The sequence below is a fragment of the Eptesicus fuscus genome, chromosome 3 (genome assembly GCF_027574615.1).
Source record: "Eptesicus fuscus isolate TK198812 chromosome 3, DD_ASM_mEF_20220401, whole genome shotgun sequence".
NCBI lineage: Eukaryota > Metazoa > Chordata > Mammalia > Chiroptera > Vespertilionidae > Eptesicus > Eptesicus fuscus.
The window spans coordinates 3,252,849-3,266,581 of NC_072475.1; the positions used below are offsets into that span (position 1 = coordinate 3,252,849).

Here is a 13,733-nt window from a genome sequence, read left to right on the forward strand (position 1 = left end):
TGAGATTAGTGGTTCCCAAGAGATAGGGTTGGAGGTCATGGACAAGAGATAGTATGTTTGGTTAAAGAAGAGCAATAGGAGAGATGTTTGTGCTGATGGGAATGTTTTTTTCTTAACAAGAGTAGTGGATATACAAACCTACAGAAGTGATAAAGTTGTATAGCTCCAAACACATTCACAAACACAAGTGCAAGTAAAACTGAGGACCTTTGAATATGATTGGTGGGTGGATTGCGTGAGTGTCAATATTCTGATTGTGACATTGTACTGCAAGTTTGTTTAATTTTTTTTTATTTATTGACTTGAGAGAGAGAGAGAAAGAGATCCATTTGTTGTTCCACTTACTGGTTGAGTCTTGTATGTGCCCTAAGGGAGGATCGAACCCACAACTTGGTGTATGGGGAGGGTGCTCTGACCAACTGAGCTACCTGGCCAGGCTGTACTACAGTTTTCCTAAATGTTACGACTGAGGAAAACGGGGGGAAGTGTAAGGAATGTCTGTATTATTTGTTACGGCTGCACGTGAACCTACAATTATCACCATGAAAGTTTCACTCAGAAAAAGTAAAGGTCTTTCCCTGATCATTAGTTTTGGTTTTTGCCAAACCTACTCTGAAACTGCAGCATAATTGGATTCTGCCTAAAGCTTGCTTTCCCGCGGAACTTGCTGCTGTGTTGGTACCATCATGTCTGCACTGTCCCATCCAGCGGCCACTAACACGTGTGCCTACTGAGCACTGCAACTGTGGCTAGTGCAACTGAAGGACTGAATTTAAATCGTATCCTTGTGATTAAAATAACACTTAAACGGCCACCTGTGGCTTCGTAGCGTCCATAAGGGACAGAGATGAACCTTAGCTTTATACTCCCCTAGTTCCTCTGGCGTAAGTACTAAATAGGAAGAAAATTCATTTCCCATCACAACTGATTTATGAACTTTCTGAGGATCCACCTTCTGAGGATGCATCTTGACGAGTTATTGAGTATGAGAAAGGGCTACAAAGCTACCTGGTACCTCTGCCCTGGAGCATCCGGATACAGGTAACTAAAGGACCTTGCAAGTGACTAAGGCACCGTTTTTGTAAATATATATTTTTATTGATTTCAGAGAGGAAGGGAGAGGGAGAGAGGGATAGAAACATCAATGATGAGAGAGAATCCATTGGCTGCACCCTGCACACCCCCCACCGGGGACTGAGCCCACAACCCTGGCATGTGCCTTTGACCAGAACAGAACCCGGGACCCTTCAGTCTGCAGTCTGATGCTCTAGCCACTGCGCCACACTGGCTGGGGCTAGGGCACCGATTTTCAACGTTTTTCATTTCATGGACACAAACTAATTTACTAAAATTCTGCGATACACCAAAAATATATGTATTTTTTGCCGATCTGACAAAAAAAATAGCATAATTTTGATTCACCAACACGGGTCAGCTCCTGTTGTGTAGGCTAAGCATGTCATGACACATTTTATGTCATTCAATGGAATGTTACCACATGCGGCACACAACAAATACTCATTAACAATTACTCATTTATTTCAGCCCTTTGTGTTCAGTATGTCTCTATTGAAATAAACCTACATTTCTATGAAAATTGAAGCTTTTCTTTTTTTTTTTTTGCGGCCCTCATAAACTTAAACCTCTTTTATTTGGCCCGTGTTAGCCTTTGAGTTTGACATGCTTGTATGTAGGCTGTTGTCTTTTTTAACTTGACAGCCTAAGGGAAAAGAGGTCAGTGCCCCGGAATAAACAGGCATTGCGTGCTTTAAAATGTCTTGCACCGTGGCGCACGGGTTGAAAATCGCTGGTCTAGGGGGGTGGTGACCCTGGGAGGAGTCACATGACTAGTTGCCCACTGTCATATGAGAACCAGCCAGGGAAAAGCCGGGAGCTGTGCTTTCACACACTTAGGGGACAAATCAACACACACGCGAGCGCTTGTCATGTTCACACAGCTTATTCCACAGTTCCAGCTCCAAAGACTTCGGTTTTCAAGTTATATTTTCTAAAATATGGCGGCGAGGGGAGCCCTAGCTGATTTGGCTCAGCGGGCAGAGCCTGCGAACTGAAGGGTCCCAGGTTCGATCCCAGTCAAGGACCATGCCCGGGTTGTGGGCTCCATCCCTAGCGGGGAGCGTGCATGAGGCAACCAGTCATCATGGATGTTTCTATCCCTCGCTCTCCCTTCTTCTCTGATTGCAATAAAAATATATTTTAAAAAATACGGGGGGAGTGGGGGGAGGGGGAGAGCCTAGGGGGCCAGGATGGAGGGCAGTCTGCACAAATGTTCCATTTCTTCAATCGCATCTGAGAAAGCTTGGTTAGGGGAATCGCAGGAAAAACCCTTGGAGAACCAAGGCTAAGGGTGCAGCTTAAAGCGGACACACAACCAAGCAAACTGAGTCTCTGCTGACAAGCGGACAGTGGCCTCAGACGGGGGCCCGCCCACCTGTCAACCTGCAGGCGGCCGTTGTGACGTCACAAGCACAGGGACCCGGGGCCACGCCCAAAGGGGCGGGGACTGCGCCTGCGCCTGCGCACTGGGCACCCGGCGCCTTGGCGCGCAGTCCAGCACGTGCTCTGATGCTGGGAGCCTCGCGGGAGCCCCGGTCGCCACCGCTGGGCACCCACAGCCCGCTCCGCGCTCCACGCAAGTGCTTCACGAGCCGCCTGCCCGGCCATGTCGTCCTGCAGCCGCGTGGCGCTCGTGACCGGGGCCAACAAGGGCATCGGCTTCGCCATCGCGCGCGCCCTGTGCCGCCAGTTCTCGGGGGACGTGGTGCTCGCGGCGCGGGACCCGGCGCGGGGCCGGGCGGCCGTGCAGCAGCTGCAGGCCGAGGGCCTGAGCCCGCGCTTCCACCAGCTGGACATCCAGGACCTGCAGAGCATCCGCGCCCTGCGCGACTTCCTGCGCCAGGAGTACGGGGGCCTGGACGTGCTGGTCAACAACGCGGCCATCGGCTTCAAGGGTAAACGGCTGGGTGGTCGCAGAGGGGGGTCAGCCCAGCACCTCCAGCCAGGGTGGCTGGTATGTCGGGGTATCTGTACAGTGGGGCTCCTCGCGTGTAGGGGGTGCAGGATGGCTCCAGAGGGAAGTAGGAGGCAGGGGGCAGGGGGCAGGGGGCAGGGGGCCACTAGATCAAAGTGCAAGAGAAGCTGGAGCGCTTTGTGGCCCAAGGACCTTTGTGTTCTGGGCTCAGGTGCCTGGGAGTCTTTTCTAGGCTGTCAGTTTCTCCCGGCTTAGCCTTGAGGGCAAGGGGGTGAATGTGGAATGGATTTTTAAATAAACAGGAACATTGCACAAACAGGGTCAGAGATCCCATTGTGCACCCTTCACCAGCCTCCGGGAATGGCACCCTCTCAGACACCACAGAACATCAGGGAACAAGGAAATGGTCATTGCATGGGCGCCAATTTTACACAAAATTCACCTTTTATGTCATTCTATGGAATGTTACCACATGGCTACTATTTATTAACTATACCCTCCTTCTCTCCTGAAAGTGAATGATCCCACACCGTTTCATATTCAAGCAGAAGTGACCATGAAAACAAACTTTTTTGGTACCCGAAACGTCTGCACGGAGCTGCTGCCTCTCGTGAAACCCCAAGGTGAGTGTAGGAGCGCTGGCTGGCTTGTTTGTGGCAGCATCCATCCTGCCCGCCCCAGGGGTCATCTCCAGGCCCCTCCCTGCTCCTGCTCCTGCTCCTGCTCTGTGCTCAGCTGCACTGCCCCCTGGAGGCTCAGCAGGCCCAGGACTAGGTATCTGTGCTCTGTGTCCCCCTGGTCTCTGCACAACAGGCTCTTGCTTGTCCTTCAGCTCTTTGTTCAGAAGTCTCCTCAGAGAGGCCAGTCATTGCTGGTGCCCCTCACAACCGTTGGAGTCCCCTGAGGATCCCCGGCCAGATCCTCCCTCCTCCCTCCTCCCTCCTCCCTCTGCCTTCCTGAGTGACCTTCCTACCACCAATTCATTAGGCCCCTGAACTCTTCTGCATCTGGTCACACGGCCTTGCCTTGTACTCCACTGATACAGTGTGTTGCACTCATTGGTTTCGAGATGCTAACCCAACCGTACACATCTGAGATAAACCTCACTTGGCTTTAACAAGTTCAGGAGGTCCCCAAGACCACCCTCAGGCTCAACAATCACTGCAAGGACTCAGGACTCAGGGAAGCCCTTATACTCAGAACTGCAGTGCGCAGTATTAGAGGGAAGGGAGAGGGATGCCAGTCAGCCGTGGGGGAGCTCTCAGGGGCCAGGGGCCAGGGAAGCCCGGGCAGGGAGCTTCCTGTTGTCCTGTCGCCTGGAGTCCTGCAGACAGCAGCTGTGTGTGACAGGTACACGGAGCACTGCCGTCCAGGGACGCTCCCCCACCTTGTTTCAGGTGTGTCTGCTCTCTCGGCTGACCTTCCTCTCCAGCGCCCTCCCCAGAGGGCTAGGTAGCCTAATACCAGGTAGCCTCACCATAACCATGTAGTTAACATCCATTGTGTAGCCTGAACCTAAACCCCCAAGGTAACAGCACAATCTGATCAGGATGAACAGTCCAACAGTTTAAAGATTACCCAGCAGTCCTGGGCAAAGGCCAAACCTTGCTCTGGCCAAGCTTAATCCTTTATTTTCACAGCCTCGCCCCCCGCCTCCCTGCTCCATTCCAGCCAAAGGATCCCTGAGCATATACACTTTGTACAGAATTTATGTAACAGATGCAGACACAGTACCAGGAGTAAGCCTGCCATTTGGAGGAGCCGGTGTGGGCTAAGGAGAGATGGAAAGGAACAGATAGTCCATCCTGTAAAGCCACGACATACATTTTCAACATTTTGTCCTCCTTTGAACAACTGCTTTACCTTCAGCTAGCATACAACTGTTTTTCAGAACTATTTAGTATTAAGAGATAAACTGAGCCTGGCCTACTGGCTAATTGGTTGAGCGTCCACCTTTGAACCAGGAGGTCACAGTTTGATTGCAGGTTAGGGCCTATACCTAGGTGACAGGCTCCATCCCCAGTGTGGGGCAGGCAGGAGGCAGCTGAACAGTGATTCTCTCTCATCATTGATGTTCCTATCTAGCTCCCTTCCTCTCTGAAATCAATAAAAATATATTTTTTTTAAAAATATTTCTCTGATATCATCTGAAACTTGCTGGGTATGACAGGCTTCTAGGCTGTCTCTATCCTTCGTCATAGCGGCGGTCCTCATTAAAGTTCATGGCACACTGGAGATTTCTCAAATGGACACTTCCTGGTCCTGAATCCAGGCAGATCTGGCACCTGTATACTAGTGCCTGCCTTTCCCATAACAACTTCCGTTGCATTTCAGGCAGAGTGGTGAATGTGTCGAGTATAGAGAGTCTCAGAGCTCTGAAAACCTGCAGCCCCGAGCTGCAGCAGAGGTTCAGAAGCGACACCATCAGCGAGGAGGAGCTGGTGGGGCTCATGAACAAATTCGTGGAAGATGCACGGAACGGGGTGCACCAGAGGGAGGGCTGGCCCAACCGCACCTACAGCGTCACGAAAATCGGCGTCACGGTGCTGTCCAGGATCCACGCCAGGAACCTGAGTGCGCACAGGAGCGGGGACAAGATCCTCCTGAATGCCTGCTGCCCAGGGTGGGTGAGAACCGACCTGACTGGACCCGAAGCCCCCAAAAGCCCAGAGGAGGGCGCAGAGACTCCTGTGTTCCTGGCCCTTTTGCCCTCCGATGCTGAGGGGCCTCACGGACAGTTTATTTTTGAGAAAAAGGTTGAACAATGGTGAGCTCCCCCAAACCCCCTCTGTGGGCCCCATTGTGTTATCTGTCCTGAACTGACCAAAAGGACATGCACACTGTCACCTCATTTCTATCCGAATATATATATTGTTATCATGAGAAACATTCAAACCTGGGAAGAATTTTTGTGAGATCTTGCTCCGGAGAGCAGCGGATTTGCACTTGGATACATTACAATCAGAAGAGATATAAGTGCTAGAGGGTTCTTGGGCTGGGGCTAGGTGGCTTGGACTGTGAAAGAATTCAACTGTGAGAAGAGATAGATAGATAGATGATAGATAGATAGATAGATAGATAGATAGATAGATAGATAGATAGATGATAGTTTATTTCACTTCCCAGAGGGAAAGCCCAGTTCATTGCTAACCGAGGGCAAAGAACAACAAAACCGCTCTTCCTTTCACAGCCTTGGACGGGGAAGGGAGGGGCGTTCGGGGCAGCTGCTGTTGCTAGGTGCAATGGCGCAGACAGCGGGGGTTGTCTGTTATTTCTTCAGGAGATAGTCCAGGCAGAAGTCCTAGGGAGGTGTCTTAACGGTATTTTTACCAAATCTGTGTAACATGCTTAGAGCAAAAGTTAAGAAGAGTTCTAAGAGGTTTGTTTAAAGAGGAGGGGGGAGGGAACTTCCTACTAATTCTTCCTGAGTTGTAAACCAGCGGGGAGGAAGTAGGAAGCCTTCAGAGTCACTTACCTTGTCTGTAAGTTTGAACAGCGGGGCTGTTTGAACCAAAGGAGCTAACAGTCTTGGGATGTAATTATCAGGTGCTTCTCATAAATTCTGGAAGGCTACAGCACAGAAAAAGAAAGGCCTTCTTCCATCCTAACTAGTGGGTTACATGGAATCCATTGGCGATAGATTAGGGAGGCAGGAGAAAGCAAAGCGGGGTGAGGGGAAGGGGGGGGGAGACCACTGGGGTTGGATCAAAAGTAAAATGATAGACACGTACTGCCTTCACTGAGGTGCTGCAGGATAGTTAACTGTCAGTAAGGAACTCCATTGTAATGAGGGGATTTGTGGGCTCCACAAGCTTGCCTGACCTTTGAGGGGTCCAAAAAAAAAGGAAAAAAAAAAAAGGAAAATGACTTTGACATTCCAATGATATGTTATTGTAGATGCAAAAAGACAATAGACAGGCTCCGTTATGGTGAAGATTGCCCTTTGTCAGGGGAGATGTCAGCCTAGAACATGATTACCCACCATAAACTGCTTTTTAGTTTAAAAAGTTTTCATTTCAGCCCAGCCAGTGTGGTTCAGCGTTTCACCTTCAGCCTATGAACCAGAAGGTCACTGTTTCAATTCCTGGTCAGGGCACATGCCCTGGTTGCAGGCTTCATCCCAAGTAGGGGGCGTGCAGGAGGCAGCCGATCAATGATTCCCTCTCATCATTGATGTTTCTAGCTCTCCCTCTCCCTTCCTCTCTGAAATCAATTTTTTAAAAAAAAAAATTTTAATTAAAAGTTTTAATTTCAGACCACCATGTGGTTACTATAGGTTTCTAAGTTTACAAAGCTGCCACGCAGACCTACCCTGAGCTAGTCAGGTTAGCATGTGGCCCCTTTTCGTCATATACACTGAGTGGCCAGATTACTATGCCCACCTGACGTTTGTAGGCAAATTAGCCATACACTGCATCGTATGGGATGTGGAAGCCGAACACCTGTTCGAACACATTTGCTGTCTGCAGTTACCAAGATAAAACGTCTCCAATTCGCACAGGAACACAAGGATTGGACAGCTGAGCACTGGAAAAAAGTCATGTGGTCCGATGAATCACGTTTCCAGTTGCATCATGCAGATGGCAGAGTGAGAATTTCGCAGAAACAACATGAAAGCATGCACCCCACATGCATGAGTACCACCCTTCAAGCTGGTGGGGGCAGTGTTATGGTTTGGAGCATGTTTTCCTGGCATGATTTGGGCCCTTTAATTCGTGTGGAACAACATCTGAATAGCACAACATACCTAAGTATCATTGCTGATCAAGTTCATCCTATCATGTTGATGGTGTATCCCAATGGAGATGGCTTCATCCAACAAGACAACGCGCCATGCCACAGTGCTCGTATTGTGCAGGAGTGGTTTCAAGAACGTGAGGGAGACTTCACCTTGCTTAGGTGGCCCCCACAATCACCAGATGTCAATCCAATTGAGCATTTGTGGGACGAAGTTAAAAGAGCCATCAGTTGCCAAAACCGGTTTGGCTCAGTGGATAGAGCGTCAGCCTGCGGACTCAAGGGTCCCAGGTTCGATTCCAGGTCAAGGGCATGTACCTTGGTTGCGGGCACATCCCCAGTAGGGGGTGTGCAGGAGGCAGCTGATCGATGTTCTCTCTCATCGATGTTTCTGACTCTCTATCCCTCTCTCTTCCTCTCTGTAAAAAATCAATAAGATATATTTTTAAAATAATAATAAAATAAATAAAAAAATAAAAGAGCCATCAGGCAGCTGGTTCCACAACCATCAAACCTCACAGAACTGGACAGTGCTATTCATCAGGCATCGTGTCAGATTCCTCGCATCACCTTTCAACATCTCGTGGAGTCAATGCCAAGAAGAATCGCCGCAGTATTGAAGGCAAAAGGTGGCCCAAAGAAGTACTGATGGGGTGGTCATAATAATCTGGCCACTCAGTGTATTAGCCCCTTCATGAAGTATTCAGTTTGAATTGCCTACTAATTCTGAGTCTGATTTCTCCTGTGACACGGGGAGAAAAAGTGGAGTGGGTGAGAGTAATGACTGATCATCAGCAGGTGGGTAAATGGGTCTTTCCACAGATCCATCAGGCGGATCATTTGTAAGCTGCACCCGCTCAGAAATCGGATAGACCGAAAAGTTAGGCCAAGGAAGGGACAGTGTGACTGAGGGGCTCACACACATTCCAGGAAGAGCCAGAGAGTAAGTGTCTTCAGCTTCGCAGCCACAGTGTCTTGGGAGTACTCACATCCGCTGTGGTAGCATGAGGGCAGCCACAGTTTATAACCAGTGAGCAGGGCAGGGTTTCACAGCTCTCTCTCTGTTAACTGTGACCAAGGACGAAACCTACTGTAGGCACTTCAAGCAAACAGGATTATGTAACCGTGAAATACACATGCCATCACTAGCTTGGCCCCCAGAAAGAGCTTCTTAAACGCTCCCTCCCACGTGGGGGTCCCACACTGAATGCAGGCACAGGACCTATTTAATTCTGCCTTGGTTTCTCTTAAGAAAGGAAGGGGATCTATGTCCTCAGAAGCAGTTGCCCTGTCTACATACTTCATTGCATTTTAGAGAAAAGCAGACATTCCCTCTGCAGTGGAGGATGGGCCTGGGTCCAAACCAATGACTCCTGCACCACCTCCCACCTTTTGGGGTTCTCCTGAAACAGTTTCTTTAGTTCAGGCTAAAGCCCTTGCTTAGCATCACCAACCAGTGTGCTTGAGGGGAGCACATCTCTCCACCCTGTCCCCTGCTGGCCTCAGAGCTGGGATCAAAAGAGGGTTGTGCATGTCCTGCTGGGGCCCAACACACATCACAGGAAGGGGCGCCTTAGTGAACCTGGGACATTCAGCCCACAGTGGAGGGGGGACAGAGGATAGAAGTCACAGCCCTGGAACACAGAACTCAGTTTGTGCTGCTTCTCAGATTGTGTGGGTCACCACGGAGCGCCACAACACCCCTCACCCCTGTGACCCACAGCGCTGTCTGCTCTCCGTTCAAGTGCCCCGGGACCCCTCCCAGCCATGGCGTCTTAACACCTGGGGCAGTGGAGACTGCGGCCAGGAAGGGCATCGCTTCGCCATCACGCCGGACCCGTGCAGCGGTCCTTGGGGAGGCGGTGCTCACCGCACGGGACCCGGGCGGGGTTGGGCAGCTGTGCAGCCACTGCCCAGGCTTCGGGCCAGGGCCCGCGTCCACCCTCTGCACAGCCAGGCCCTGTGGCGTCCGCATGGTCCCTGTGCAAGGCGCGTGGGGCCGCTGTGATGGGAAGACCAGCCGGGAAAGCCGGCAGCTTTGCTTGCACGCACTTAGGGGACCCATCAGCACACACGTGAGTCCCTGTCCCCTTCTCTCAGCTCATTCCACAATTTCCGTTCCGAAGACTTGTTTTTGGGCTGTGTTTTTTAAAACACCAGCGGAAAACCCGTGGAGAACCAAGGCTACGGGTTCAGTTTAACGGTAGTCGGACGACCAATCAGAATGATCCTCTGCTGACAGGCAGGCGTCGCCAGCAGCCAAAGGGCCCGCCCATCTGTAAACCTGCCAGGTGGCCCCGGTTCGCACTCCACGCGCCCTTGGGCCCGGGGCCACGCCCTTAGGGGCGGGGCTAGCCGAGCAAAGGAGCGGGGAGGGGCATTCGGCCAGGGCCACGCCCCTAGGGGCGGGGCTTGCGTCTGCGTGCTCGGCGAGAGGACAGCGGTTCCAGCTGGTGCGCCCTCCAGTCGCACTCGCTGACCCTCGGAGCCTCCGGGAGCCCTGGTCGCCGCCGCCGGGCACCCACAGCCCGCGCCGCTCTCCACGCAAGTGCTTCTCGGACCCCTTACCCGGCCATGTCATTCAGCAGCCGCGTCGCGGTAATAACCGGGTCCAACAAGGGCATCGGCTTCGCCATCGCGCGGGCCCTGTGCCGCCAGTTCTCGGGGGACGTGGTGCTCACGGCGCGGGACCCGGCGCGGGGCCGGGCGGCCGTGCAGCAGCTGCAGGCCGAGGGCCTGAGCCCGCGCTTCCACCAGCTGGACATCGACGACCTGCAGAGCATCCGCGCCCTGCGCGACTTCCTGCGCCAGGAGTACGGGGGCCTGGACGTGCTGGTCAACAACGCGGGCATCGCCTTCAAGGGTAAAAGGCTGGGTGGTAGCAAACAGGGTCAGAGATCCCATTGTGCACCCTTGGCCTGCCTCCGGGAATGGCACCGCCTCACACACTATAGAACATCAGGGAACAAGAAAATGGTCATTGCACAGTGCTATTACTAGGAACCAATTTTACACAAAATTCACATTTTATGTCATTCCATGGAATGTTACCACATGGCTACTATTTATTAACTATACCCTCCTTCTCTCGTGAAAGGGAATGATCCCACACCATTTCATATTAAAACAGAAGTGACCATGAAAACCAACTTTTTTGGTACCCGAAACGTCTGCACGGAGCTGCTGCCTCTCGTGAAACCCCAAGGTGAGTGTAGGAGCGCTGGCTGGCTTGTTTGTGGCAGCATCCATCCTGCCCGCCCCAGGGGTCATCTCCAGGCCCCTCCCTGCTCCTGCTCCTGCTCCTGCTCTGTGCTCAGCTGCACTGCCCCCCGGAGGCTCAGCAGGCCCAGGACTAGGTATCTGTGCTCTGTGTCCCCCTGGTCTCTGCACAACCAGCTCTAGCTTATCCTTCAGCTCTTTGTTCAGAAGTCTCCTCAGAGAGGCCAGTCATTGCTGGTGCCCCTCACAACCGTTGGAGTCCCCTGAGGATCCCCGGCCAGATCCTCCCTCCTCCCTCCTCCCTCTGCCTTCCTGAGTGACCTTCCTACCACCAATTCATTAGGCCCCTGAACTCTTCTGCATCTGGTCACACGGCCTTGCCTTGTACTCCACTGATACAGTGTGTTGCACTCATTGGTTTCGAGATGCTAACCCCACCGTACATATCTGAGATAAACCTCACTTGGCTTTAACAAGTTCAGGAGGTCCCCAAGACCACCCTCAGGTTCAACAATCACTGCAAGGACTCAGAACTCAGGGAAGCCCTTATACTCAGAACTGCAGTGCGCAGTATTAGAGGGAAGGGAGAGGGATGCTGATCAACCGTGGGGGAGCTCTCAGGGGCCAGGGGCCAGGGAAGCCCGGGCAGGGAGCTTCCTGTTGTCCTGTCGTCGCCTGGAGTCCTGCAGACAGCAGCTGTGTGTGACAGATACACGGAGCACTGCCGTCCAGGGACGCTCCCCCACCTTGTTTCAGGTGTGTCTGCTCTCTCAGCTGACCCTCCTCTCCAGCGCCCTCCCCAGAGGGCTAGGTAGCCTAATACCAGGTAGCCTCACCATAACCATGTAGTTAACATCCATTGTGTAGCCTGAACCTAAACCCCCAAGGTAACAGCACAATCTGATCAGGATGAACAGTCCAACAGTTTAAAGATTACCCCAGCAGTCCTGGGCAAAGGCCAAACCTTGCTCTGGCCAAGCTTAATCCTTTATTTTCACAGCCTCGCCCCCCGCCTCCCTGCTCCGTTCCAGCCAAAGGATCCCTGAGCATATACACTTTGTACAGAATTTATGTAACAGATGCAGACACAGTACCAGGAGTAAGCCTGCCATTTGGAGGAGCCGGTGTGGGCTAAGGAGAGATGGAAAGGAACAGATAGTCCATCCTGTAAAGCCACGACATACATTTTCAACATTTTGTCCTCCTTTGAACAACTGCTTTACCTTCAGCTAGCATACAACTGTTTTTGCAGAACTATTTAGTATTAAGAGATAAATTGAGCCCAGCCAGCTTGGCTCAGTGGTTGAGTGTTGACCTATGAACCAGAAAGTCACGATTAGATTTCCAGTCAGGGCCAATGCCCATGTTGTGGGCTCCATCCCCAGTGTGAGGCATGCAGGAGGCAGCCAATCAATGATCCTCTCTCATCATTGATGTTTCTATCTCTCCCTGTCCTTTCCTCTATGAAATTAATAGAAATATATATTTTTTAAAAACCATTTCTCTGACATCATCTGAGATATACTGGATATGACAGGTTTCTAGACTGTCTCTGGCCTTCATCGTAGAGGCGGTCTTCACCAATGCTCATGGACACTTCCTGGTCCTGAATCCGGGCAGATTTGCACCCGTCATTCTCATGCCTGCCTTTCTCCATAACAACTTCCGTTGCATTTCAGGCAGAGTGGTGAATGTGTCGAGCATGGAGGGTCTCAGAGCTCTGAGAAACTGCAGCCCCGAGCTGCAGCAGAGGTTCAGAAGCGACACCATCAGCGAGGAGGAGCTGGTGGGGCTCATGAACAAATTCGTGGAAGATGCACGGAACGGGGTGCACCAGAGGGAGGGCTGGCCCAACCGCACCTACAGCGTCACCAAAATCGGCGTCACGGTCCTGTCCAGGATCCACGCCAGGAACCTGAGTGCGCACAGGAGCGCGGACAAGATCCTCCTGAATGCCTGCTGCCCAGGGTGGGTGAGAACCGACATGACTGGACCCGAAGCCCCCAAAAGCCCAGAGGAGGGCGCAGAGACGCCTGTGTTCCTGGCCCTTTTGCCCTCCGATGCTGAGGGGCCTCACGGACAGTTTGTTTTGGAGAAAAGGGTTGAACAATGGTGAGCTTCCCCAAACCCCCTCTGTGGGCCCCATTGTGTTATCTGTCCTGAACTGACCAAAAGGACACGCACACTGCCAAATAATTTCTATCCGAATATATATTTTTAATGTAAGAAACATTCACCTGAGAATTTTTATGAGTTTTTTTGAGCCAAAGTGTTGACAACTGCTGGGAAGCAGAATCTCAACGGATTGAGATCATGCTCCGGAGAGCATCTGTTTTGCACTTGTTTGATACATTACAATCAATCAAAGAGGAGACGAAAGTGCTGGTAGGGTTCTTGGGCCCGTGACTAGGTGACTTGCACTGTGAAAAGAATTCACAACTGTGTGTGTGTGAGAGAGAGAGAGAGAGAGAGAGAGAGAGAGAGAGAGAGAGAGAGAGTTTATTTCACTTCCCAGAGGGAAAGCCCGGTTCATTGCTAACCGAGGGCAAAGAACAACAAAACCGCTCTTCCTTTCACAGCCTTGGACGGGGAAGGGAGGGGTGTTCGGGGCAGCTGCTGTTGCTAGGTGCAATGGCGCAGACAGCGGGGGTTGTCTGTTATTTCTTCAGGAGATAGTCCAGGCAGAAGTCCTACGGAGGTGTCTTATCCTGAGTTGTAAACCAGCGGGGAGGAAGTAGGAAGCCTTCAGAGTCACTTACCTTGTCTGCAAGTTTGAACAGAAGGG

The 13,733-nt window shown here is 51.8% G+C and overlaps 2 protein-coding genes across 2 annotated transcripts; both read left to right on the forward strand.

The window, feature by feature from the left end:
• Window positions 1–2,587: 2,587 nt before the first annotated feature.
• On the forward strand, window positions 2,588–5,881 carry LOC103289825 (carbonyl reductase [NADPH] 1). Its single transcript, XM_008145721.3, has 3 exons — window positions 2,588–2,972; window positions 3,508–3,615; window positions 5,327–5,881. The coding sequence occupies exons 1-3, from the start codon at window positions 2,684–2,686 to the stop codon at window positions 5,761–5,763; spliced, it is 834 nt and encodes a 277-aa protein (XP_008143943.2). The 5' UTR covers window positions 2,588–2,683; the 3' UTR covers window positions 5,764–5,881.
• A 4,303-nt stretch (window positions 5,882–10,184) lies between these two features.
• On the forward strand, window positions 10,185–13,107 carry LOC129147668 (carbonyl reductase [NADPH] 1-like). The gene is made up of 3 exons (XM_054710651.1): window positions 10,185–10,592; window positions 10,827–10,934; window positions 12,628–13,107. Exons 1-3 carry the CDS (start codon window positions 10,304–10,306, stop codon window positions 13,062–13,064), a joined length of 834 nt encoding a protein of 277 aa, XP_054566626.1. The 5' UTR covers window positions 10,185–10,303; the 3' UTR covers window positions 13,065–13,107.
• Window positions 13,108–13,733: the final 626 nt, after the last annotated feature.

Coding starts and splice junctions, on each gene's coding strand:
- LOC103289825 (XM_008145721.3), top strand. CDS start 2,684: ATGTCGTCCTGCAGCCGCGTGGCGCTCGTGACCGGGGCCAACAAGGGC. Junction 2,973..3,507: donor CGCGGCCATCGGCTTCAAGG/GTAAACGGCTGG, acceptor CTCTCCTGAAAG/TGAATGATCCCACACCGTTT. Junction 3,616..5,326: donor GCCTCTCGTGAAACCCCAAG/GTGAGTGTAGGA, acceptor GTTGCATTTCAG/GCAGAGTGGTGAATGTGTCG.
- LOC129147668 (XM_054710651.1), top strand. CDS start 10,304: ATGTCATTCAGCAGCCGCGTCGCGGTAATAACCGGGTCCAACAAGGGC. Junction 10,593..10,826: donor CGCGGGCATCGCCTTCAAGG/GTAAAAGGCTGG, acceptor CTCTCGTGAAAG/GGAATGATCCCACACCATTT. Junction 10,935..12,627: donor GCCTCTCGTGAAACCCCAAG/GTGAGTGTAGGA, acceptor GTTGCATTTCAG/GCAGAGTGGTGAATGTGTCG.